Source organism: Gopherus evgoodei, chromosome 2 (assembly GCF_007399415.2).
Source record: "Gopherus evgoodei ecotype Sinaloan lineage chromosome 2, rGopEvg1_v1.p, whole genome shotgun sequence".
Taxonomy (NCBI): Eukaryota; Metazoa; Chordata; order Testudines; family Testudinidae; genus Gopherus; species Gopherus evgoodei.
The window spans coordinates 52,476,339-52,501,240 of record NC_044323.1 but is presented as its reverse complement, the minus strand read 5'-3'; the positions used below and the strand labels follow the sequence as shown (position 1 = coordinate 52,501,240).

The following is a 24,902-nucleotide window of genomic DNA, read 5'->3' as shown; positions in this document are numbered from 1 at the left end:
AGCCTTTTCTTTACAAAACACACAATTGGTTTTTGTAGCCTCTCTGTCATCTTTGGTGTGCGTTTTAGTTTGAGGAAATAACATCATCAACAACTGAACACTTTTTTACCAAAGTATTATTATGGTTTATTTAACACAGTAAATAGCAAATGCAAAATCCCTGTGTGACTCCTTTAAAGTTTAAATTATAATTGCTGTAGGAACAAAAAACTTGTAAGAACAAGATAAGAATGGCCATACTGGGTCAGACCCAAGGTCCATCCAGCCCAGTATCCTGTCTGCCAACAGTGACCAGTGCCAGGTGCCCTAGAGGGAGTGAACCTAACAGGTAATGATCAAGTGATCTGTCTCCTGCCATCCATCTCCACCCTCTGACCAACAGAGGCTAGGGACACCATTCCTTACCCATCCTGGCTAATAGCCATTAATGGATTTAACCTCCATGAATTTATCTAGTTCTCTTTTAAACCCTGTTATCATCCTAGCCTTTACAACCTCCTCAGTAAGGAGTTCCACAGGTTGACTGTGTACAGTGTGAAGAAGAACTTCCTTTTATTTTTCTTAAACCTGCTGCCCATTAATTTCATTTGGTGGCCCCTAGTTTTTATATTATAGGAACAAGTAAATAACTTTTCCTTATTCACTTTCTCCACACACACACACGCACACGTATTTGTATCTTGATCATGAAAAGCAAAGAGCTACTGTACTGCATGTGAATCACTTTATTTATTCAACAGTATTTAGTTTGTCTCCTTCATGTGGTAATTATGATTCCTTATCCACATAAACTGAGACATGTTCTCTTATGTAGGGAGTCAACATGCTAGCATGGCAAATTGTTGTACATTTTTTTTATATAGGTCGTATTAACCTTCTTAATTCATGTCAGTTTATTGTTAAGACCTTAGGCACAATCAACCAGTCCTGGATAGTTTGTCTGCTGCCTTATTAGTGTGAGATTATTTCCCCCTTTAGCATTAATTAAATGAGATGCATTGATTTGTGCTGACTCCACAAAGCAGTCTATGGCTACAAGGTTTATGCAAGGGATTATAGAGGAATATTTGTGTATCAGTGAATATCTTTTCCAGCATCTGTTGAGAGTATCTGTGTGAAGCAAGGAATTTCTTATTGAACTGCTCATGTGCCTGATAGCCAAATTTCAAATGTTATAAAAGTGTCCATGTGGTCTCAGACATAAGCTTATAACTTGCTGTGTCCACTTCTATCAATTCTTTTTCTCTTTGTCTTTTCCTTTTTAAACTACTCTAGGGCAATATAAATCTATGAAAGGGAAATAAAGAACATAGAAATAAAGATGAAAAGTTTGTTGTTTTTCATTAACCATACCTTTATAAAACACATTATGTTCTTTCCGTGGCAATCTCTAATCTAAGTCTCTATCTAATACAATGCGAGTGTACTTGCATCTTAGCACTTAGTCTATTATAAACACTATTAGGGCATGTATTTTACTTTTCCTTATGGTATATGTAAGGTACTGTATTTGATACAATTTGTGTGCTATGTTGGAATATGTTGCCTATGCATTTGCAACATTTTCTATGTGAACATCTTTGTGGCCAGGCAGGCATATTGTTGAGTTGATGCTGTAGTCATCATCAAGAAATTCAAAAAGAGGTGCTTAGTAAGTATGGTTTGAATAAATGTACCTGAATTATACCTTAGGGCAGATGGAAGCATTATCCTTTAGCTTTAGCTCAAATACCGGTATAGACATTGCCCTTGACACTGTATTTGATTGTAAGTCTAAAAATAGCTGCCAACAGTATGTTGTAGCCAGCAGCAATTTGGCAAGTACTAGGCAAGAGAACAGTCATGGGATAGATTGTTCTTGCTCATACACCTTGCTACCTTCTCATCCTCTGCCACCACTGCTGCTGGTGCCAAGATACTCTTTCTGTCAATGGGTCAGACTGAGACATCCATTAACCCAGAGAGCACATGAAGCCTGTATTTAGTCCTCCAAAGAGAGAACTGCTGATGCAGAAGATTGCTAAGTATTAACAGTTGTTCTTTGGCATTGAAGTCTTGAAAGGTAATCCTGAAAATAAGAAAAAGGACATGCTGTAGTCCAATTTATCATTCCATTGGATATTGTGACAGAGTCACAAATATAAGCACTCCTGGACAAAGAACAAATACCTTTTAGAACCAGGAGAAATGTAGACAGCTGTGCTCTTCTCTCAGTCCTGGATGAGCAATTCCAAGAAAGGTATACTTCTACATATTATATAGCATAAAAAACTCTGGTGCCACAATTTATCTTTTGGAAGCAGAGGGCAGTACTTGCAAGTAAGAAGCAGGATAGTTGTACTGTTCTCATGTGTGGGGTAATACCTAGCTAGCTGCTGTGTTAATCTCCAAATACTAAGTTTTTAAGACATCCATGATGATTCCAAGCTACAGCGCAACAAACTCAACCCAGTTGGACTCAGACTTTACATGCAGACATCAGCACTTTGTAAATAGAAAGAATCTGAAGTCCATCTACTTCAACTGCATTGTCATCAGGCAAGGGATGAAGTCCACTTAAGTCTGTTGTAACAATTGTCCATCATATCCTCAAGTGACCTTTTACTTGGTGGTCTAAGTGGCTTGGGGATTTGGTCATGGGGCAAACTATCACCCCTAATTTGAATCCAGGTTGGTAGTGGCTGAAGGACATTGCTAGTTGATGTTGGTTCAGTCGTGAACATGAAGTTGTTTAGTAATTTCAGTGCAGTTCATAGTAGATGGATGTCCACTTCATAAACTCATGATCAGAATTTGCTGCATGATTAGATCTCTTCTCAGTTCCAGTTGCCCTTTTCTGAGAAGAATCTACATGTTACTTTCCAGCCCTCTCTACATATAAGTTCTCCATATCTCTAATCAGCATCAGTTATCTTCTCCTCATTTTCTGATATTTTTACAGCATGGTGAAAATTTGCAAACATGAGTGACTAAAACTAGGCAACAAACCACAGTTTTTTCAAAGGTGCTGAGCATCATCCGTTCTGATTGACACAAAGTATGTCTGCACTTGGAGCTGTGGGTGTAATCCCCATCTTAAGTAGACATACTTGTGCTAGCTCTCATTGAGCTAGCACACTAAAAATAGTAAGATTGTAGCTGCAGTAGCTCGGGGATCAGTGAGCAGTGGCACAGGCTAGTCGCTCTAACTAGAAATCCACCTGAACCCCATGGATACATGCTAATGGCAGCTAGCCCATGCCACCACTGACCATGCTACTGTGGCTACATCCTTAATAGTTTTAATGCACTAGCTCAATGAAAGCTAGCCTGAGTACTTCTACTCAAGCTTGGAATCATACTGCCACCTCCAAGTGTAGACATAGCCTTAAAGTGGGAGTCCTCGGTGCTCTGCATCTCTGGAAATCATCCACTTCAGGCCTAATTCAGCAAAGCTCATGCCTAATTTTCAGCATATGAGTAGTCTTATTGACGTCACAAAAATATTTTGCTGAAACAGGATCTTGTTTAGGTGTTTAAATATGGAATTAGTTGCCTAGACCCAAGTTTAAAATTGTCCTTTTATAAACTAGGTAGCTAACATTGGGATATTCCAAATGTAGGAGACCTGTTATCTCTTTGGCTTCATAAGGTGTGGCTGTTTGTTTTGTTTGTTTGTTTGTTTTGGGTTTTGTTTTGGTTTTTTTTTGCTTGCATTACATTGAATATATTTGTACCAATGAAGTAAAGAAGGGAGGAGGAAGAGATAGATGTGCCTGAGCAACATGTGAAAGCACATGTCTATGTGAAACATGCAAAAATGTGTAGGTGGTGATGACATGCCTTCAGAGATGCATTTGATGAAAAGTGGCATAAGAAGACTGGAGAATAGAGTAAAATGAATCATTTTCTACAGGCAATTTATCTAATTTAATCTTCTCTGGTCACATGAATATCTGCAAGCAGATTACAGTTTCCTTGAATTTATTATTTGTAATCATTTTTTCAACATTTTTATTTATTTATTTTACAGCATGGATTAATCACAAATTATTCTCTGCTAGTGTTCTGAATATGAGCTGTGATGAGTGTGCAAGATAAATCTGATGATAATGTGCAGGCCAGCAGGAGGGGGATGCCAAGAGGTGGAATGGAGCTCTGCAGAAGCAAGTTGAGGGGAGCTGGAGGAGATCATGATGTTAACGGCTGCTCCTGCATAGGTTCCAAAGATCCGGTGGCTTAGCCCTGGCTAGACACTGAGTCAGCTGATGATTCAAGATGAAATAGAGAAAGAACTGAGAGGAAGGAAAGATGCCAAAGAGACCAAATTAGTTCAGCAAAGACTTTCAGATCCAAATTTAATTGGAGACCTGTGATTTTCCTCTTAAATATTTTTGTAAATTGACACAATTTACAAAAACTGTAATACCAAACAATGTGATGGCCTCCCCATACTTACTTCTCTTTGTCTTTTATTTTTAGGTGGGAAGGAGGTTCTTTTGTTTATTTCCCTACTTTAGATCATGAGATACCTGAATCAGCTCTTGAGGCGTCATTTTCTGTGTGTGCTTTGCAGAAAATGCTGTTTCTGGCAGGATGTGTTGTCTCCATTTCTTTCTTCTTCTGTTTCCACTTCTTCTCTTTCTGTTTTTCTTTCCTATCTCATGTCTGTCTTTCCCCATTCAGTCTGTCCTCTGAGCTCTCTTATTGCCGAAGGGTGAGCTTTCACTGCCATGTAAGAGTGTGCATCATCCACGAAGCCAACAGGCTGGTGAGTGTCTTGTCTCTTTGGAGACAGTGGAGTTGGTAATTTCTGTGAGTGTCCAGTGACAGGAGCTGGATACTGCAGGGCAATGTTCTACAAGGGGAGTCAGAAACTGAAGTGTGCCAAGTGTTATCTGCAAGATTAAACAGGGGCTGGCAGAGTCCTGAAGAGTTTGTTGGACTGGCTAATGCACTGGAGTATCAGGAGCTGTCACACAGTCTAGCCTCAGCAAATCTGTCTCTCTCTGAGGCAGAGAGGTAACAAGGTAACTTACAGTTCTGGTACCCTGAGAAAGTATCACACCCACCTTCTGCCCTCCTTTGTCTGCTCTCCTTCCCTCTTCCTTTCATCCCTGTCTGTTTGTTTCTGTCTTCCCTCCTCTGTCCGTCTTTTCCCTTTAATATCTCCTATGTTGTTTCTCGCCTCTGCAGTCACTTTGCCTCTTTTACCTGAACATAAACTCCATTCATTCCTTGGAAAGGCCTTCAGTCTCCCTGTTCCCTTTAGAGAACTCTTTGCACCTGGAATGCTCCTTCCTTTCCCCTCTTTCTGCTAATGCTGGGGACCTATATTCCATCAAATGCTCTTCTATCTCCCACCAGTGGCTGGAAGTCTTCACTCACTTGTTCCCTTCCTCTCTTGATAGTATTTCCTCCCTGGTGACTCCCTGCTTTTCTCCTCTACCCTCTGGTGACAACAAAAACCCTCCTTCTCCCATATCTCCAATGGCTAAGAGTCCCCTCTTATTCTCTACCTTCAGCTCTTGTTCAAAAGTCCCCACTATCCAATTGTTCCAAGAGATTTGTGGGTGCTGGTGCCATTGCTGATAGGGAGGCAGAATAGAGGCAACTCTTGTAGAGAAGTCTCCATCAGCACCGTGGACTTAACTAGCCAGGAAAGGGTGTCCTCTGAGTGGAAGACGGACTAAGAAGTGTAAAGAATTGTAGTGCTTTGATTACACAAACTTTTTACATAGTGCTAATATGGTAATTTGCCTACTGAATCCTCTGTGAAAATATAGTAAAGCATTTCAGGTATTAGATACAATTATGGCTTTATTGCATTGTGATTTAAAACATTTCATGTTGAATGGTGCAAGCATATGGAGATTTTTACTACATGTTACATCATTACAGGCTATTATGGTACAGATTCATTTGCCATTTTAGGGGATTATTATACTTTTTAAATACAGTTGAAAGTAATTAAAATGTCTGACTTCCATAGAATGTTTTTGTCTGATGTGCCATCTAAGTGTAAAATTGAAAGCGCACTTCTTGTTTTTTTAGCTACATACATACAATGTATTCCATATATTATACCACTAGAAGAATTCTTTATTTTCTTATTTTGTACACAAACAGGGGAAACAAAGCTAAATATGTGGTAATCTGGTAGGTCATTTAGGAAAATGTGTTCCCAGAAGTTTCCTTTTCTTATTCCAGTAACCGCTCCACACACAAACCCCCAATCTTCTACTGGTATTTTGTGGCACTCGCATTTGAAAGTTCCTGAATCTATGACTGAGACAGATGGTAAGAAATTGAATCCCTTGAGTTACAATCAGGCAAAGCTAAAGTATTTTGGAGGCTTATCCTAGAGTCTCAATAAATAAGCTAGTTGAACTACTCTAGATTGATTGATTGAAGTTATCTGCTGAAAAAAGTGAATAATTTATCCAAAATGAGATGAAGTTGTTTCTTCCAGATTTTAACTGGGGAGAGAGAGAAACTTAACAAACACTAAAACTGAGTGTTACTGATAAAAATAGAAATAGTTTTATGTGGGCAAAATTATGTAAAAGTAATGTTGAAACTAGTGTAGATAAAAGTTTGCATCCAGTAGATTAGAATGTCAATAAATTCAACCTTAGAGGTATAAAACACCTCCTCATGTTTTAATAATGAGCCAAAAAATCCTGCTAGACAGTTATTTTCTGTTCTCTCTTAACTTCCTTGTCATGATTCATTTCAAATTGCAATATTCCAAAATATGGAAATCAGATGTCTGGCTTTACATTCCATCTTAAAGTGGCAATGAAACCTGTGGAACCTTATAGACTAACAGACGTTTTGGAGCATGAGCTTTCGTGGGTGAATACTCACTTTGTCGGATGCATGTAGCGGAAATTTCCAGGGGCAGGTATATATATGCAAGCAAGCTAGAGATAACAAGGTTAGTTCAATCAGGGAGGATGAGGCCCTGTTCTAGCAGTTGGGGTGTGAAAACCAAGGGAGGAGAAACTGGTTTTGTAGTTGGCAAGCCATTCACAGTCTTTGTGTAATCCTGAGCTGATGGTGTCGAATTTGCAGATGAACTGAAGCTCAGCAGTTTCTCTTTGAAGTCTGGTCCTGAAGTTTTTTTGCTGCAGGACGGCCACCTTAAAATCTGCTATAGTGTAGGAGTGCAGGATTAAACAAAGACTGTGAATGGCTTGCCAACTACAAAACCAGTTTCTCCTCCCTTGGTTTTCACACCTCAACTGCTAGAACAGGGCCTCATCTTCCCTGATTGAACTGACCTCGTTATCTCTAGCTTGCTTGCGTATATATACCAGCCCCTGGAAATTTCCGCTACATGCATCCGGCCAAGTGGGTATTCACCCATGAAAGCTCATGCTCCAAAACGTCTGTCAGTCTATAAGGTGCCACAGGATTCTTTGCTGCTTTTACAGATCCAGACTAACACGGCTACCCCTCTGATACTTGGCATCTTAAAGTGCTCATTGCATCCTGTAGAAGATTAACAATTTGATTTTATGCATTAACATTTAGTGTAGGATGGAGCTTTGAGGTCAGACGTGATCCATAATCGATGTCACCCATTCTGCTGCATGGCAATCCATACCACTGCATATCATACGATTTTCAAAAATATGTCTAAAACAATGTGCCTTTCATAAAGAATCATTTGGTCAGTCAATCAGTTCAGTGTCAAAAGTTACTTAATAAACAAGATCATAATTCATTTCTGTGAAGTAGTTGACATCTTAAAGATGATACATTCTCTGAACGACAGTTCTACATAGATCAAATTCAAGACATACTCTGTATAGATATTTAACCAGCCAGCAGTTCCAAGCAGATGCAAGCGATAGAAAACTAGAGACAGAATTCAGAGTTTATCTGAGTGTACCGATAAAATGTGCATATTCCAATTGTACAGGTTTTTTTTTCTACTGCGCCTTGTGCTTAACATACATTGCTGGAAAGTGTCTACAAATACATTTGGAAATAAAATGTATCAAACGTTTCTGCATTTTTATATTGCACATAATTGTTTGGTGTTAGTTGCCTTCAGAAAAGATCTCGGCAGAAGACAGTTCACTCAGAGTTCAATTTTTTAAACAGAGTTGCTAACGTCAGAGCATGCGGAGGTGGACAAAAAAGCAAAGAAACTGCTACGATGCAAAAGGAATGGGAGGGAAATTAATACTAAAATATTACAATGCAATTATGTAGATAAATAGTGTACTGTTGCTTGGAATATTGTGTGCAGTTCTGGTCACTCTTATCCAGACCCAAATTGGAAATGGAAAAAAGTAGTGTGTTGTCTGGTTGGTTTTTTGCTCACAAGCCCGGCTCTACCTACAAGACAAGCTAAAATGAATGTTACTGACAGTAGATTGTCCAGTTGCTCACAGTGTGATCATGAGCATGCTTTGCTTGGCTGTTGAGGCTTGGCTCCCTCTCACTGGGTTTGGATGCATCTAGGGGCAGAGGTGGAATAAAGCACGTGGCCCCCAGAATCACGTGACATGACGTCAGACTCTAAGAGGGTTTTTTTTGTGAGGGGGGAGGTTGTTTTGTTTTTTTTGGTCATGGTTGTAAGAAAACTTGAAAACATGACCTAAGTGTGACCAATGTATTGATGTTTACTTGGGTCTGCACATAGTGTCTCACTGCATCCTCTAGAAGCAGGATGAGGTGATCCAGAACAGGCCAAGCCCCTTCTGCTCTGGTGGGTCTTAAATGTCCCATAGGTTCCACTGTTCCCCTCTGCCATTTTGGCTTCATAGGTCAAACTGCAAACAAAGTAAGTGTATCTCAAGTGCCACTCAATTGTAGTATTAAAATGAATGTATTGCACATTTCATCATCATAAGAAAGTCCCTCTCCTTCCTTATGTGGTTTGATGAGCAGTGAAATAGATAAGTGTTGACATTTAAATTATCATTTGTCACCTGAGTTAGCCCCTTTAGAGATGAATGAGACAGTCCACACCTCCTAGAGTTAAAGCAGCAAAGAATCCTGTGGCACCTTATAGACTAACAGACGTTTTGGAGCATGAGCTTTCGTGGGTGAATACCCACTTCCTCAGATGCATGTAATGGAAATATCCAGGGGCAGGTATATATATGTGTGCTAGCAAGCAAGCTAGAGATAACGAGGTCAGTTCAATCAGGGAGGATGAGGCCCTGTTCTAGCAGTTGAGGTGTGAAAACCAAGAGAGGAGAAACTGGTTCTGTAGTTGGCAAGCCATTCACAGTCTTTGTTCAATCCTGAGCTGATGGTGTCAAATTTGCAGATGAACTGAAGCTCAGCAGTTTCTCTTTTAAGTCTGGTCCTGAAGTTTTTTTGCTGCAGGATGGCCACCTTAAGGTCTGCAAATTTACAGATCCAGACTAACACGGCTACCCTCTGATACTCCTAGAGTTAGTATTTTTTAAACTGTTAACATACATATAACTACAGCAGACTTGCTTGATGCAACTATGTAAAGGTTTGTAACTCATCTGTGTGGCAGGATTTTTTAACACATCTGTCTATCCATCATTTCTGCAGCATGACACTAACGCAACATCAATTACACTCTAGCAGCTGTTAGAACGTCAGACTGTGGAAATCTAGTGAGAACAAATTCTAATCAGATAATATTGAGGATGCTCACTGTTGTTTTAACACAATCAGTGGGGGTGTGTGTCAATTTCCTGCAGAATTTAATTTAGCCCAAATGATAAAGAAATATCTGCATTCACCCGCTTCTGTCAAGTCAGACTTTGGACGCTTGAAATAAACTAGACTGAGACACCAGAGAGAAGTGGCAGAGCAACATGCTGAAGAGATTTTGCTTTCATTTCCATTCTCTCAGGTTACATTGAAGAAGCCTGCATTATTCCATGTCCTTCAGACTGCAAGCTCAGTGAATGGTCCAACTGGTCTCGCTGTAGTAAATCCTGTGGAAGTGGAGTAAAGGTTAGGTCCAAATGGCTCCGTGAAAAACCCTACAATGGTGGAAGACCCTGCCCCAAGCTGGATCATGTCAATCAGGTAAATCTGGTTACTTTTCTTTGCTGATATATTCCTTTATTTCTGTGTTGACAATTTGTATTACATATATAAAGTCAGTGAAGAATCCTTCCCTTCTATGTACTTCACATGCTGTTTGAATTGAGTAATATGGACTGGCACAGAAAATCCTTATATGCAAAATTAGGGTGAGGGTTTTTCTCTTGTGGATTTTTTTTTAAAAAGTCCATGCACTATGCTGTATTACAAAGCCAAAACTTGCAAGGCCCAATTCTGCCTTGATTACCATCAACTGCAGACACTCATCACCTTGCAAGATCAGCTCTTCAGGAGTACGTTTAAGAAAAAGAGATGAAGTTCTCATTATTCAGAGAGGGAGGTTGAACTACACAGTACAGGAAATTCCCCTCCTTAATTCAAACGCTGCCATATATTATAGATAAAGTACATGCAAAATAAGCAGCCCATGAAGAACATCAATTCATTCTGTTCGGTCTCTTCCTCCTCTATTTGAATACATCATCATGAGAGCTGTGCATTGAAGCAGATATTTTGGTATAATATTAATACCTGGAGCTAAATATTAAAAAAAACTGCCACTTCTTCACTAAGGAGGAAATTGCTCTCCATTGTAAAAATATCATGGGACCCAAACTCCTTGTGAGACTGATAAATGTTATAATTCTGAGCCTAAGAAATAAAATAATCCCCCCAAAGACCCTTTAAAGGGACTGGGGGCACTCCTCCAGTTCTGCCTTTTTTTCTTGTAGATACTCCATGCAATCAGTGAAATCATTGTGTTGGCCCGTCTTCCTTTTCACCACCTCCCCCATCACCACCACAAAAAACAAACAAAACAAAATCAAAACTAAACACCAGAAACATTCAGAGAATCCACAGTGTGATGCTTATGTCCTCCTTAGCATCCTATAGCCAAAATTGGCATCCACATGCTTTTTGGCCTTCCAGGTGCACTTGTTTCAAAAACAATTGATTGAGACTGAAACTTGAATGTTTAGCTGCCTGGGTGTTAGAATCCTTCCCAGGGCAGCAGTCAGCCAAACTGATCTTAGGGGTGCCTCACTAGGGTTTCATGAAACTATAGGTGTCTGGACACAAAACACTGACACAAAGGAGGAGGCTCTCAACAGAAGTTTTTAAAAATAAGTTCTGGCCTTGCCAGGCATGTAAGACCTGCTGCATGTAAAGTTGTTTGGTTGGGCAGTTTTTAGTAGTAAAACCTGCCTTTTCAGCTTTCTTATCTCTCTTCAAATTTGATTTATATTCATCTCGCATTTGATTTAATTTGCATTTGTGGATAGCATGTTAAATGGCCCCATATTCATTTCTATAAATATTCACAGGGGGGAAAAATCTGGCCATGCATATTCGAAGAAGGTGCATGTTATTAATACCATCTTATTGACATTTTGTCAACACAGAATGAAATGGTGTGTTGATTTAATGTTTCTACTTAAGGGTATATAATTAGTTCTAGTTTATAAAGTGTTTAAACTATAGCTAATAAACTATGTTTATAGTTCACTGGAACACAAAATGCCAGTTTCAATGAAGGCTGTGTTGGTTTGGCGGAGCATATTAAATCTGTTTGAAATTACAGAAAATACATTATAATAGGAATAAATTATGAAAAAGTTTGTGAAAAAAATCTCTTCCTGCTTGTAATATTCATGTGGCACAAGATTTCATAATAAGATCTTCAGGATGTCAGAGGAGAAGTTGCTATATTTGTATTAGAGAACTCATTTTTGTATATAGCACTGCTGCCCTCTACTGGTATATAACCTAGGATCTTATTTGCTGCAGCTTTATAGCTGCTAAAAATTCAAATATTAAATTACTATAATAAAGATAAAATTGCAGTCTGATAATACATGGGGAAGAGGCTATGCCATCCATAAAACTAAAAGTTTGTATTCCTTAATATTAAATACACTTCACTGTAAATCCTTAAGTGTGGAAATCCCACAAACCCATCCTGTGACAATGACCAAACAGCTGCCCAAGGCTATTTGTTTAATCCACACCTGATCCGCAGCTCAAAGAAAATCAACAGAGCAAACTAGCACATTATCATATCAACACTTCAGAATGAAAGGCATAGCCATTTGTAAATAGTATTTTGTAATATAAAATGTAAGGGTTAGATTTTGCCATTGGTACCTCCCAGTGTGCAGAGGACCATGCTACAGTTGGAGATGGTTCAGCAGGAATTTCCACCGTTGTCTCCCAGAAAACATACCCATAGCTACACCATCCTTGGAGAGAATGCAACATGCTCAGTTCTCCATGCCAGATTCCGACTCTCAACACCCACTCTTTCAAGTAGCTGGCACACACAGGGTTGTGACTACAAAAGGTGGGGCCTGGACTCCACACCCATGTTGCAAGGTTGGGGAAGGGCTCCTTGCCTCTTCCCTCTGGCACGTCCACTCAGGAACTGATCACAATCTGGCCCTTAATCTAAACCTATTTTCATTAATAAATGATGTTATTTTCTAATTTAAATTATTTGCAAATATATCCATACATGTCAACTGTCCCATTTAAAGGGCAAATGTAATAAAACCATTAATTGTTTTTCTACTCTCTCCATCTTAAAGTATCTCATTTGGGGCTAAAAGGTGTGTCACTATTTCTTTTTCCTTGAATATCCTTATTTATGACATTCTGATATTGGCAGAGATGTATGCAGAGCAAATTCGTTCACGGAGAAAAGTGTGATATATGGATAAGCAAATATCTTAAATTACCTGTGGAGCAGGAAATTATTGAAATTAACTTTTGAAGATTTATTCTCTTCTCCCTAAGCATCTATAGTTAAAAAAAATAACATGATCTGCACTGCTATAGTGCAGGTTTTCAGGTGATAATTCTGGGTCCAATTCACTGAAAAATTGTCTCTCTGGCTTTCAGAGAGTTTCTGCTAGAGGCAGATCCCAGTTTCCTGGGGAAAATAACATCTACCTTCTCTTCGGCTTCAGTGATTCTCTACCTAGGCAGGCATGGAGTCCATGACTATGTTGAGCTCTGAGTGCTTGCTATCAGTGACAGTCATATTGTCGAGAGAACTCCACTAACACCTGGAACGCAGGCATGGGCTCTGTCTTGGCTGACAAGTGCACTGCTGACAACTAGAGAGTTCCATATTGAGATTCTCCTTTAGATTACCTAGTAATGTTGGCTTTAGCTTTCTGATAACAGATATATCAGACATTTCTTCAGTCTTGGAGAAATTGAACTCTCCAGCCTGTAAAGAATTGATACCCATGGTAGGCAGAGAATAAAATAGTTTAACCACATGTTATAAACAGTGTGAGGAAGAGGTGAGCATATTTGCACTAGTTCTCCATCAAGGTGATGTGCAAACAAATTTTTTTCTCTTAAATGCTGACTTCCTGCGGAATGTGTTAGTAGAGATACAAGAGGGAAAGCTATATCTTATCTGGCCTACGTGGTGAGGCTTTGGTAGAGAGCACAGAAGATTGTTTTTAACCAACGAAGCACTAAATGTACACCATTCAAATATCTGTGTTTCACTCACTAACTAGTGTTTCTATTTATCTTCGGTTGTTCCCTTGGGTTCATGGCAAATACCTGCTCCAGGCTCAGGTAAGAGTTTCTAAAATAGATACCTAACCTTATAATGTGCTTCCTGACCAAGTTCTATAATGTATGCACTGTTTGGCCTTTTCTGTAATTGTTCTTTAAAAAGATATATGTGATGGTACATAGGATGCCATTTTTAATGTACCTCAGACTGTCTATATATAACATTCCAATCTTAGCATGATATAACAACTTTAAGGCTTCGCAGTTAAAAATAGTTTAAGTTGAGGGGCCAGATTATGCTCTGATATACATTGGTGTAATTTAGGGAGTGATACCATTAGAATCCACCCTCCCCAAACACACCAAACATCCACAACTAATAATATTAGGTGAGGGAGTTTAGAGCATAAAAGGAAAGACTGAGGAGCAGGCTGGCTTCCCTATTAGAGCAAAGTTAAGGCTGTTGAGTGTGTTGAGTGTGTTAGTGGTAATGGTAAAGTGCATGCGTACTGGTGCAGAAGAGAGTTTATACTGTTAGGGATTTAACTTTTCATTTCCTTGCTTTGATGTGAGGTGTTTTATGTCTATTGTAACAGCAACTGTCTCACAACCTACTTGTACATGTATTCAGATTAAATATATTTGTAATCTTTACAAAATAGCAATAATGTTTGTGTTGCTGCTATGTCAGAATGACAGCTCCTGCATACTTGTCATAATTGCATACTGTGTGCAGCAAACTTACACTCTGTGTGGATTCCAGGTATATGAGGTGGTCCCATGCCACAGCGACTGCAGCCAGTACATATGGGTTACAGAACCCTGGAGCGTCTGCAAAGTGACCAATGTTGACTTAAAGGAGAACTGTGGAGAAGGTGTGCAAACCAGGAAAGTGAGGTAAACAGAATGTAATCCTTCTCTTAAAAAACAAAACCAGAAACCCTCACCTTTAAATTATGATGGGATTAAAGAAGCAAAATTCTATAGAAGAGTATTTTGACAAAGGCATTTTCACAAAAGTTTGTCTAAGGAACGTTAGACCAGAACCTCAGCTGGTGTAAATCTGTGTAGATTGAACTCAGTGGCGCTAAACCAGTTTACACAGTTCAGGATCTAGCCCTTTGTTTCTGTTTTTTATTTTTTTAAATATTAATTATACTTTATAAAAATAAAACTGTAACTTACATTTATATAGTGCCTTTCAAGATAATCCCCCAGTTCTTTATAAATTTAATATAGAGATCAATTCTCACTTATCAGTAAAATGCAACCACCTCTGGGATGAAACATGGCAACCCATTTTACAATGCACAGCAATACTGCACAGTTTGGTGCAAAAGATGAAGGATGCCACATCCAACTGAAAACACAGTGAATTCAGGTATTCAGAATGTAATTGCGCCAGTTTGAATTTGGCTGGGGCTTGTGGTTAATAGCCCTGTTAATTAAAAATCCTGAGAAAACTTTACCACAGGTGGTCAGTGCCTCAGACTTGCTTCTCAGCCCAAAGACAGATTAATGTACTGTGGGGAGTCTTATGTTATCATTAGTGATGCTCCTTCTATTTCTGAGTTTTATACATAAGTAATAAAGAACTCTATATCAGTGTAGTAAAGAACAGTAGGAATAGCTATCCTGTGTCCACAGTTCTTGGAATGATAAAGAAAAGCTATGGAAGTCCTTAACCATATTTTAAATTTGGAACGTATTTTGGTCTAGAAAGCTCTAAACATAAAATAATGGGTGAAAATCTCTGCTCCATATTAAATGGGCACAGCATCAGAGAAGAGAATTTGGCCCTATATCTGGTGCTGGTTTTCAACACCTTTTTGTTTCTCTAGCGGTCCTCTAGGTGTGCTAAATCAGCCAGTGTGGACACTGGATTTGAAGTGCCAGTTTTCCAACATGGCTGTAATATTTCTGACACACTACAGTAGAACAAACTCCTGACAACAAATTCAGACACTTCCTGAATCTGGAAACTAATCAACTCCAGAGGGAGAACAATTCTGCTCAGCTGACTGTATCATGATTACAGCATGATTCTTATGGAGTTAAATAGTTTGATAGTTTCATTATAAATTCACATGGAGTAGGATATATTTTTAATTGTTTAGTTGCATTTAGTTCTGGTGAAAGATGCCAGATTTACAGTGCAGAGACTGAAATCCTGTGCGCACAGAGCACATTAAGCACAGGATGATGCTGTGCAAGAGTCTCTGGACTGTCCCTTTAATTTACTAGAACACTGATCCAGAGCGACTATCTCTGAGGATAAAAGCGTAGTTCAGTGTCCATGATCATTCAATCCCTGACCTCTTCATCAAGTTTACTAACAAGGTTGTCAGTTGAGTCCAGTTGTGGTGGTGCATACTTGTTTACTAGGAAATGGACTGAGACTATTCACCTTGACCATATTTTATGATTATACTGCTTCTATGAGTGTCAGGTGGTTGAACTTTAAATCCCAATGATGACTTTAGCATATTTTCCCCCTGAAAAATAATTCACAGAGCTACTCCTGGCAGTTCATTTCTGATCAAATATTTTGAGTTAATCAGTTCATTTGGAGTTAATGAATTCAGTCTACAGAACCTATTTGAGGACCAGCTATATTAATTGCCAAAGATTCTCTTTAAGGTACCACAAGTACTCTGGCAATTGCTAGATTTGACAAGATTATGTTTAAAATAGAAGCACATTTTGAATTTAACAATTTATTTGAAGGTCAGATTTTTAGTTTTCACTTATCACAAATATTAAAGTGTGCATAATTTACTCTAATATAACAGCAACCAAAATAGATTTTGGAAGTCCCACCAAGAGTTTATTCTTTTTTTAAAAAAGAAATATGTGATGATGGTGGTGGTGGTGGTGCTTTAGGCTCTCTCCAGAGGTACACAGCTTTTCACACTACCATCAAAGCTAGAGAAGAAGATATATTATTTATGCCAAAGAAAGGAATTTCAAACCTTTGAGATGAACACAAAAAAACTACCTTCCTTTTTGCCGTTCAACTAACTCTCATTGGATAACTAATTCCACCAAATTTTTTCAGATACAGTATCTCTGTTGGTTGTGTTCATTTACAATAATGTTTTCAGACTGACAGCATGAGATCTTCAGGCATATAGGACTTGGTAACGTAATAAAATGGTATAGTTTTAAAATATTGCAATGAAAGTGAAGGTTTAATGCAGGGCTGGCCCACAACATTTTGGCACCTGAGGCGGGGAGCTCAAATGATGCCCCCATCCTCTCTTGCTTGGGCCAAAACTTTGAAAGGTCTCAATTCTGTCTTCTTCCTGTTCTGCTCTTCTCATGGTACTGCTCTGCTATCTACCTCAATAAAGGAGAACTAACAACTTAAAATGCCTTGTTCAAAAATTTTAAGTAACACTTAACTTTCAAACACCTGAACAGCAAATGTAACCTTTCTTCTCTGCATAGTAAACACTGTCATTTTTATCTGTTTGAATAGTCCAAGTGGTGCTTTCCATGCCTTCTTGGTTGCAAAGATTTGAACTGCTTCCTGAGGGTCCACAGTGTGGCCAGCTCATGCTCTATTGAGATGGTTGCAAGGCCGACCAGCCTCTCCTGTGTCATTGTGGAGCGTAGATGTGTTATTAACTTCAGCTTGGAGAAGCTGCGTTCTCCACTGGCAACTGTTACAGGAAGTGTTAAAGTATACGCAGAGCAAAAAAAGCATTTGGTAAGAGGGTGGTCATCTTATTTGTGCACATATTCCAGAACAGCCTTTGGAGTTGAGCCTGCTGAAATGTATCTTGAAAGGGCTTTCAGTTCATCACCTAAATTACTCGCATCAATATTGCGCATGTCATCATGTGTCAACATTGTCTCTAGTGCCCTGCATTGGTGGTGTAGGTCGTCTTCAGCTACAGTGAGGAGTTTTGGAATATCATACAACATCCCAAATATACTGCTGTGTTCCTTGAGCTTCATGAAATGTTCTCCAACTGCCTGTATTGCACAATCTAGCACCTGGTTAAAGAATTCAACTTTAAATTGTTATTTGGGGTCTCTTATGGGATTAACCTGTGCCTCGCAATCAAAATGTCGTCTTCTTCGGTGACTCTTGTATTCTTGAATGGGTGGGAAAATAGCTTCAGTGAGAAGTTCCTCTGCCAACTTCTGTGCACTCTTCAGAACATTTTGGAATCCCTCATCTGACTGGTAAAACTGTAGGTATGACTTTGCTTTGTCCAGTTGTTCCATTGTTCCAGATATATCAAGGTCAACACCTTGGAGTCTCTTGCTTACAACATTTATTTCAAAGAAAATGTCATGCCACAACACTAAGCTACAAAGAAATTTGAAGTTATATATGTTTCTAGTGATTCCATTTCCCTCTGCCACTGTTCTTCCACGAACAGTTCCTGTCATAACATTATCCCCCATAATGGCAACTATGGCATCATCTATCTTCCTCATTTGGTGTTTGAAAGGCTTTATCACCTCCACTTGACTTTCTCATCGTGTGGCACTCAGCAGTTTCAGTGTCAGAGAGGATGTTCCCAGATGTTGCTTCAAAATCTGCCGTTGATGAGTTGATGCAGAGAAAAATACATAGATGCTTTGAATTTCGTTAAAAAAATCAGCAGTCTCACTAGAAGCTGACATTGCATCACACCAGGAAGTTCAATGAATGAGAACTGCATGGGTCAAAAAAAGCTTGAGGGTTTAACTCTCAGATCCGTGTCTGCACTCCTCTGTTCTTTCCTCTCATGTTGGCACCATTATCGTAGACCTAACCTCTCATGTCAGCTACCGCAATTCCTATATTGTCCAGCTTTTTAGGAAGGAAATTTGTCATACCAGCTCCTGTAGTATCATCAGTGTCAAGAAATTCTAGAAAAAACTCTGACAGTCACCATTGCAGGGACATTTTCACTAGGTTCTGTTGTTGTTACAAAATGCACAATTAGTCATTTGTTCCATATGGATGATGTCAGGTGTGCAATCCAGAATAACAGATAAATATCTTGCTGACTTTAGATCTGCCACAATCTTCTATTTGACTTTTGTTGCCAGTAACTGTCTGATCTCATTTTGATTGTTTTTCCAAGGTAGTGTTGTGTGTACATTTCTTGGGTGGTGACTCTTCTTAGATATTCCTGGAGTACAGCATCAAACTCAGCTCTCAGCTCCACAATTTTAAGGAAGTTTCCATTGTTTGGCACATACAGCTGATCTGAAGTGCCACACAGAGCTAGGTTTGAGTAGCAAGCATTCTCACAATGGCAATGAGCCTTTTCAGAACACTTTGCCAGTAGACAGACTGTCATGCAATCTTTTTTTGACACTGATCATCTGTGGTGGCCTTTAACTTTAGTCTCATCTCAGGCTCTTTCCACCTATGGAATGCTCTCTGGTGATTTGCTGCCTTCTCGTGGCATGCCAGATTTCTAGCCAGATTTTTCCAGTTCTTTGTTCCTGTAGAACCCAAATGTGGCTGTGTCATAAACAGATAGCTAAGGGTTAATCTTCTCTTACTTGTAAAGGGTTAACAAAGGGAACCAAACACCTGACCAGAGGACCAATCAGGAAACAAGACTTTTTCAGATCTGGATGGAGGGAAGTTTGGGTGTGAGTTCTTTGTTCATTGTCTTGGTTCGATGACCCTCTCGGCTCTGAGAGTGATCTTTCTATCTCCAGGTTTTCTAATCTTCTGTTTCCAAGTTGTAAGTACAAGGATAGTAAGACAATAGGTTTATATTGGTTTTTTTTTGTATTTACATGTGTGTAGTTGCTGTAATGTGTTAAATTGTATTCTTTTTGGCTAAGGCTGTTTATTCATCTTTTCTTTTAAGCAATTGACCCTGTATATTGTCACCTTGATACAGAGACCATTTTTATGTCTTTTTCTTCCTTTTTATATAAAGCTTTCTTTTTAAGACCTGTGGATTTTTTTTTTTTAGTGGGGGCTCAAGGGGATTGAGTCTGCAGCTCACCAGAGAATTGGTGGGAGGAAGAAGACAGGGGGGAAGAGAGAATCTCTTTGTGTTAGATTTACTAAGCCTGACTTTCTCTCTCCCCTCACCCAGAGGGTATGCAGATTGATCTCTCGGTACTTGTGTTTCAAGGACTTGAAGCAGGGAATATCCTAGAGTACCCAGGGCGGGGAAATCTGGGAGGAGGTAAAGAGGGAGAAGGGAAGTGGGTTATTTCCCTTCGTGGTGAGACTCAGGGCATCTGAGTCTTGGGGTTCCCCAGGGAAGGTTTTGGGGAGGCCAGAGTGAGCCAGACACTGGAATTCTGGCTGGTGGCAGCGATATCAGATCCAAGCTGGTAATTAAGTTTGGAGGTTTCATGCTAGCTTCTCATGTTCTGAACTCTAAGGTTCAGATCTGAGTAGGAGAGTTATGACAGGCTGGAACATTAGACTGGAAGAATTTGCAACAAAAACAGTATGCAGCATTCTGGGTTTTTAAGTACATAAGCCATGGCCTCTCCATTTTGTCACCATTGGGGATTTCACGCCAGTAATGTGTTGCATGGAAACTTCTATTTTTATTGTCTTTGGAGAACATGGAGTTTTTCACTTGCTGTGGCCCATGCGTACAAGGAAGTCCCTTAGGCTGCTGCTCAAGTGGGTCCACAGTCCTGTAGCATCTAGACTTAAGGAACTAAACTCAGCAGCAGCTGTTTCCTGTGCCTCCACCACATGCTTCTCTGATCTACACTTTTCTTCAGGAATGTGCATGGTTAGATCCATTTGAGATGGAGATATGGCTGCTGCAGTAGCTGCCAGGTCATCTGCACTCTGACTAACTGGAAGATCAGGAATCTCCTCACCACTCACATCCTCACTGGGGCCGGAAGGCTCACCATGAGTATTTGTATCTATGTATCTCAGGAGAGCTCCTTCCTGCTAAGATAGAAAAGTTTCCTTTGCTTGCTTGCTTTTTCTGAATGCTGTCCCAGAGGGGCATTTTCTTCTTTCATTCATGACTGCTGTTCTGTGCCAGCTATAGTGGCTCTCAACACTCAATTGAAGGGGACAAATAAGCAGGCTGGTAGCAGGGCCTGAGTGAGGGAAGATATCAGCGTCTTAAGGGCCTAACTGGCTTTCACTACTTCAGTTGACTTTCTGTTCTCCTCAAGTGGGTTCAGGGAAGCAGTAGGAAATAGGAAGCTTCCTGAGAAGCTGGTGTTAATCAGTCCAGGCTCCTGGGGGTGCTAAAGAGGTACATAAGAGGCTTCTCCTCCTCTCTCTCCCTGCAGCTCCTGCTGCTTTCTGTTATTCCCCTTCACTTTTTCTCCTGCCTGCCTGTTATGTTTCTTGTGCCCTCCTTCCTCCAGCACAGCACTCCACCATCTCTGTGCATCTAGAGCAGAGAGAATACATATGCACCAGCAGCAGACACAATTTTTCTACACTTTGGGTCCTAGTGACATCTTCTGCCCTCCCCTTCCCTGCCCACCCCACAGTCTGGCTAGCCCTGACGCGGCTACCTTGTTTTGCCTCATGGTAAGGCCATCCCTGGTTTAATGGTCATATGGACTCTTCCCCTACTGTGTTGTGACTCAACTCCAGGCTATGTTAATTGACCCTTGCCATGCCCCCTATTCTGGCAGGAGCTGTGAGGGCTGGGAAGAGTAGACCTATTTAGATTGAAAATTCTTTGGAACAAGGATTGTGTTCCATATTGGATGTAAAGCATCAAGAACAGTTGAGCTCCCATCTTGATAGGGGACTCTGGATGCTAATGTAAGCAAAGCAAAAGGCTTTGAAGAGATCAGTAAAAAAAGAGGCATGTAACCGAAGAAACAATTCCAAACGGCTTAGAATTTTGAAGGAGATTTATAAGTATTAACAGAATTATCTTCATAACTCTCAGACATAAGAAGTTGTGCAATTCCAGTTTACTGATGGGTAAAATGATGCAGAGAATCTGTGCACATTCTCTCAGCAAGGCAATGGCTGTGCAAGATTAGAACTCAGGAGCTTCTCACCCCTAGCCCTGAGCTTCAGCCGATATACTGCACTGCTGTCTGCAGCAGAAAAAAACGGGGGATATTTTGACTTTTTCAAATTCTCATTGGTATTTTATAGTTCATTATTTGGGTTACATCAAAAATGTTCTAGTTTTTTCTGTTTGTATATTGCTTGTGGTCAAACTGATAAAATGTCATGTTATGTTAATGTAGTGGATGCAGTTATTGTAGGAAATCCATGGCAAATATGTTTTAAGTATAACCTTATATTTTCCCAGATGCATGCAAAACACAGTGGATGGTCCTTCTGACACTGTTGAGGACTACCTGTGTGACCCTGAAGAGATGCCTCTTGGTGCTAGAAGATGCACATTGCCATGCCCTGAAGACTGTGTTATGTCTGAATGGGGCCAGTGGTCTAGGTGTTCCTTGGTAAGAAACATGTTAACAACTTGACATTTAAGGTTTCGAGACTATTTTATTTTTAAAAAGTAAGCCTCAAGTTACTATGCAGAGATGCTACACTTAACAATAGACACAGATGCAAATGATTATAAGTTCCTGTCAACTACATTATTGGCAACAGCAGATTGTCAACAATCTCATCAAGAGAGCAGTGTGTCAGCATTTCTTCATTAAAAGCAATTGTTCAAGAAATCACCTCTTAAGGCTTATACTTTCATGAGCTGTTGCCCTCCATTTTTAGGGAAGGTTAATTTCAGATGAGTCTGCTTTGGTAATATCTGAAGACCCCACATTTCTTAGATCCTGTTCAATCTGGCTTTATAGCGCTCTGTAAAAACACCAGTAGGGGCAGGTCTACACTCAAACTCTGCAGCTGTGCTGCTGTAACGCTTCAGTGAAGATACTGCCTTCGCTGATGGGAGGGCTTCTCCCACTGGCATAGGTACTCCACCTCTGCGAGAGGCGGGTAGCTATGTCAATGGGAGAAGCCCTCCATCGACATAGTGCTATCTGCACAGTGGGTTAGATCGTTATAATTATGTCGCTCAGAGATGTGGAGTTTACACACCCCTGAGTGACGTAGTTATGCCAATGTAATTTTATAGTGTAGACTTGGCCTGGGTGTTCTTTAGTGAGAGAATTATCATCTGTAAAGAGCAAGTAAAAGACTTAGATGAAATTAAATATAGCTTACTCCATCGGCCCTGTGTTGTTGGCTGTCTGGAGCCTCAGGTGTGAAGGTAAAACCAGTGAGGCTAAAAATGGGGTTCTCAATTTCAGAAGCTTGGGGAAATAGGGTTTTTTCCTCAGCATCTGAGTAGGTGCACTGCAGATTTTAGAGAGTCAGCTCATAATCTGGAAGTTCAGATGCTCAGTTACTTTAAGGCAGTATCAATAAAATGTGAACTAGATAGGGAATTATTAAGGCATTACCAAGGTAGTTAGGTATTATTAATTCCTAGGTATTATTACCAAGATAAAATAGCAGACTAAATCCTCCCATAAAGTAACAAGGAAAGAGTCCCTTCTAGGCAAAGTACAATGTCATTGTTTTACATTAGCATTTTGTAAAAAGGATGCTTACAAGGCTGTTATGTTTGTAGGTAAAGTGACTGAATATATCAAAAACAATTGTTTCTGTTTTCCTTTTCAAGCCCTGCAATGGAAGTAATGTACGTGAAAGGTCAGCGGAGCACCTAAGACAACCAGATGAAGGAAAGGCTTGTCCTACCTCCACTGAGACAGAACCTTGCAGTCTGAACAAAAACTGTTACCACTATGATTACAATGTGACAGGTATTAGTGTTCTTACAATCTAATAACAGGCTATAAAAATATAAGAGCTCAACCTATTTTCACAATTTAGTTCTACATACAACTAAAAATTAATGTGTGAGTCAAGTTTGCCCAATTAGCACTTGGCTTTAAACCAGGGCTCATGATCCTTTATTTCTGATCCAAGAGAAGTACGCTAGAGGTACCCCTTTCACTCAGTCTTGCTAAAGTTGCTGTCAGCAGGTAGTAAAGCAGAGTTGAGTTGGCTATGCTACAGCTGCTTCCCCCTAGAGTTTAAGTTATGGCCTTGCAGAAGCCCCTACACCTCCCTGCAACTAACTATAACCCCCTGTCTGCCACCATATCCAAGATGTTTCTCTTGTTAGTTAGGCCCTCTCCTTTTGTATTGAAACGGTGTTAATAGTGAAGGGGGGTTGTGTGTACGAAGAAATAAAATGGATAACAGGCATCCATTGTACTCAAAATATAGGTCTTTCTGCTTTCTTGTATTATCTAATGTGATCTGTACAGTCTGTAGTGAAAATAGAGTGAAACACTTTGATGATTCAGAGAAAATGCTCTTGAGAAACTGTGTAATTTGAGAATCATATGACTTCGATAGTCTTGCATTTTCTCTGAATCATCGAAGTGTGTGTGTGTGTGTGTGTGTGTGTGTGTGTGTGTGTGTGTGTGTGTGTGAGAGAGAGAGAGAGAGAGAGAGAGAGACTTGCCCCCAGAAATCCAGATAAACACAATATTTGACTTTTCAGAAATATGGTTATTTCCAATATGTCTAGCTAATGGGTTTCATGAGCTTTTGAATGTGTAAAAATTGATTCTTAGGTTTATTTTTAGGCCGTTTGAATTAAATCTATTATTCAAGTAATCAAAGCTTCATCAGACATCAGTTTCATTGGCATGCTGTCCTTATGGTCATCCTTATTTCCAGACTGGAGTACGTGTCAGCTCAGCGAGAAAGCAGTCTGTGGTAATGGCATCAAAACAAGAATGCTAGATTGTGTTCGCAGTGATGGCAAATCAGTTGACCTGAAGTATTGTGAAGTGGTGAGTGGGGGGGATCTTTTTCTTTTGTAAGAAAACTCTTCCTAAAAGCTTTAATTCATGCTGAGCTAACTGACCTGCCCTGCACGTAACCCATCGCTGACAGATGTTTCTCAACATTATTCATGAACTGTTAAGTACCCTTTGAAATGAGGCTGTGTCATCACCTGTGATTTCTTCATAAAATTTCCTCTGGTAGCTTGTGTGCGCACCCACAAAAGGGTGCTGATTATTATATGCTAAAGGAAATGATTTGGGAACAATAATCAATCATGGTGAATAAAGGTAATAGATCTTAATCAGAATGCAAATCATTCCAATTTGATGTGATTTCTGTGTAGTACCTTGAACAGCTGCCGATATCAATCATTTATTCAGTGTGTTGCTAAATGTGTGTCATGTGCCATTCTGCAGCCAGGCTGAGTGCTAGCTTCTTGTACCCAGCTGTGTAAGATGAGAAACATCCAAGCTGTGTGAAAAATTTGCTGCATTAACAGGGAAGTGGAGCTTCTTACATAAGCATGTTCAGTGGGAGTAATATTCAGCAGATGGATCACCTTAATTTTATGTAACTG

General features: G+C 39.8%; 1 protein-coding gene across 6 annotated transcripts in view; it reads left to right on the top strand.

Annotated features, from left to right (window-relative positions):
- The window catches only part of THSD7A (thrombospondin type 1 domain containing 7A), a 586,917-nt gene that overhangs the window by 497,610 nt on the left and 64,405 nt on the right, over positions 1-24,902 (top strand). For all 6 annotated transcript variants that reach the window (XM_030550674.1, XM_030550676.1, XM_030550675.1 and 3 more), the window contains 6 exons: positions 9,836-10,014; positions 13,621-13,626; positions 14,330-14,463; positions 21,804-21,957; positions 23,145-23,286; positions 24,215-24,330. In XM_030550674.1, coding sequence (XP_030406534.1) covers positions 9,836-10,014; positions 13,621-13,626; positions 14,330-14,463; positions 21,804-21,957; positions 23,145-23,286; positions 24,215-24,330 — 731 coding nt within the window. The remainder of the gene's footprint in view (positions 1-9,835; positions 10,015-13,620; positions 13,627-14,329; positions 14,464-21,803; positions 21,958-23,144; positions 23,287-24,214; positions 24,331-24,902) is intronic.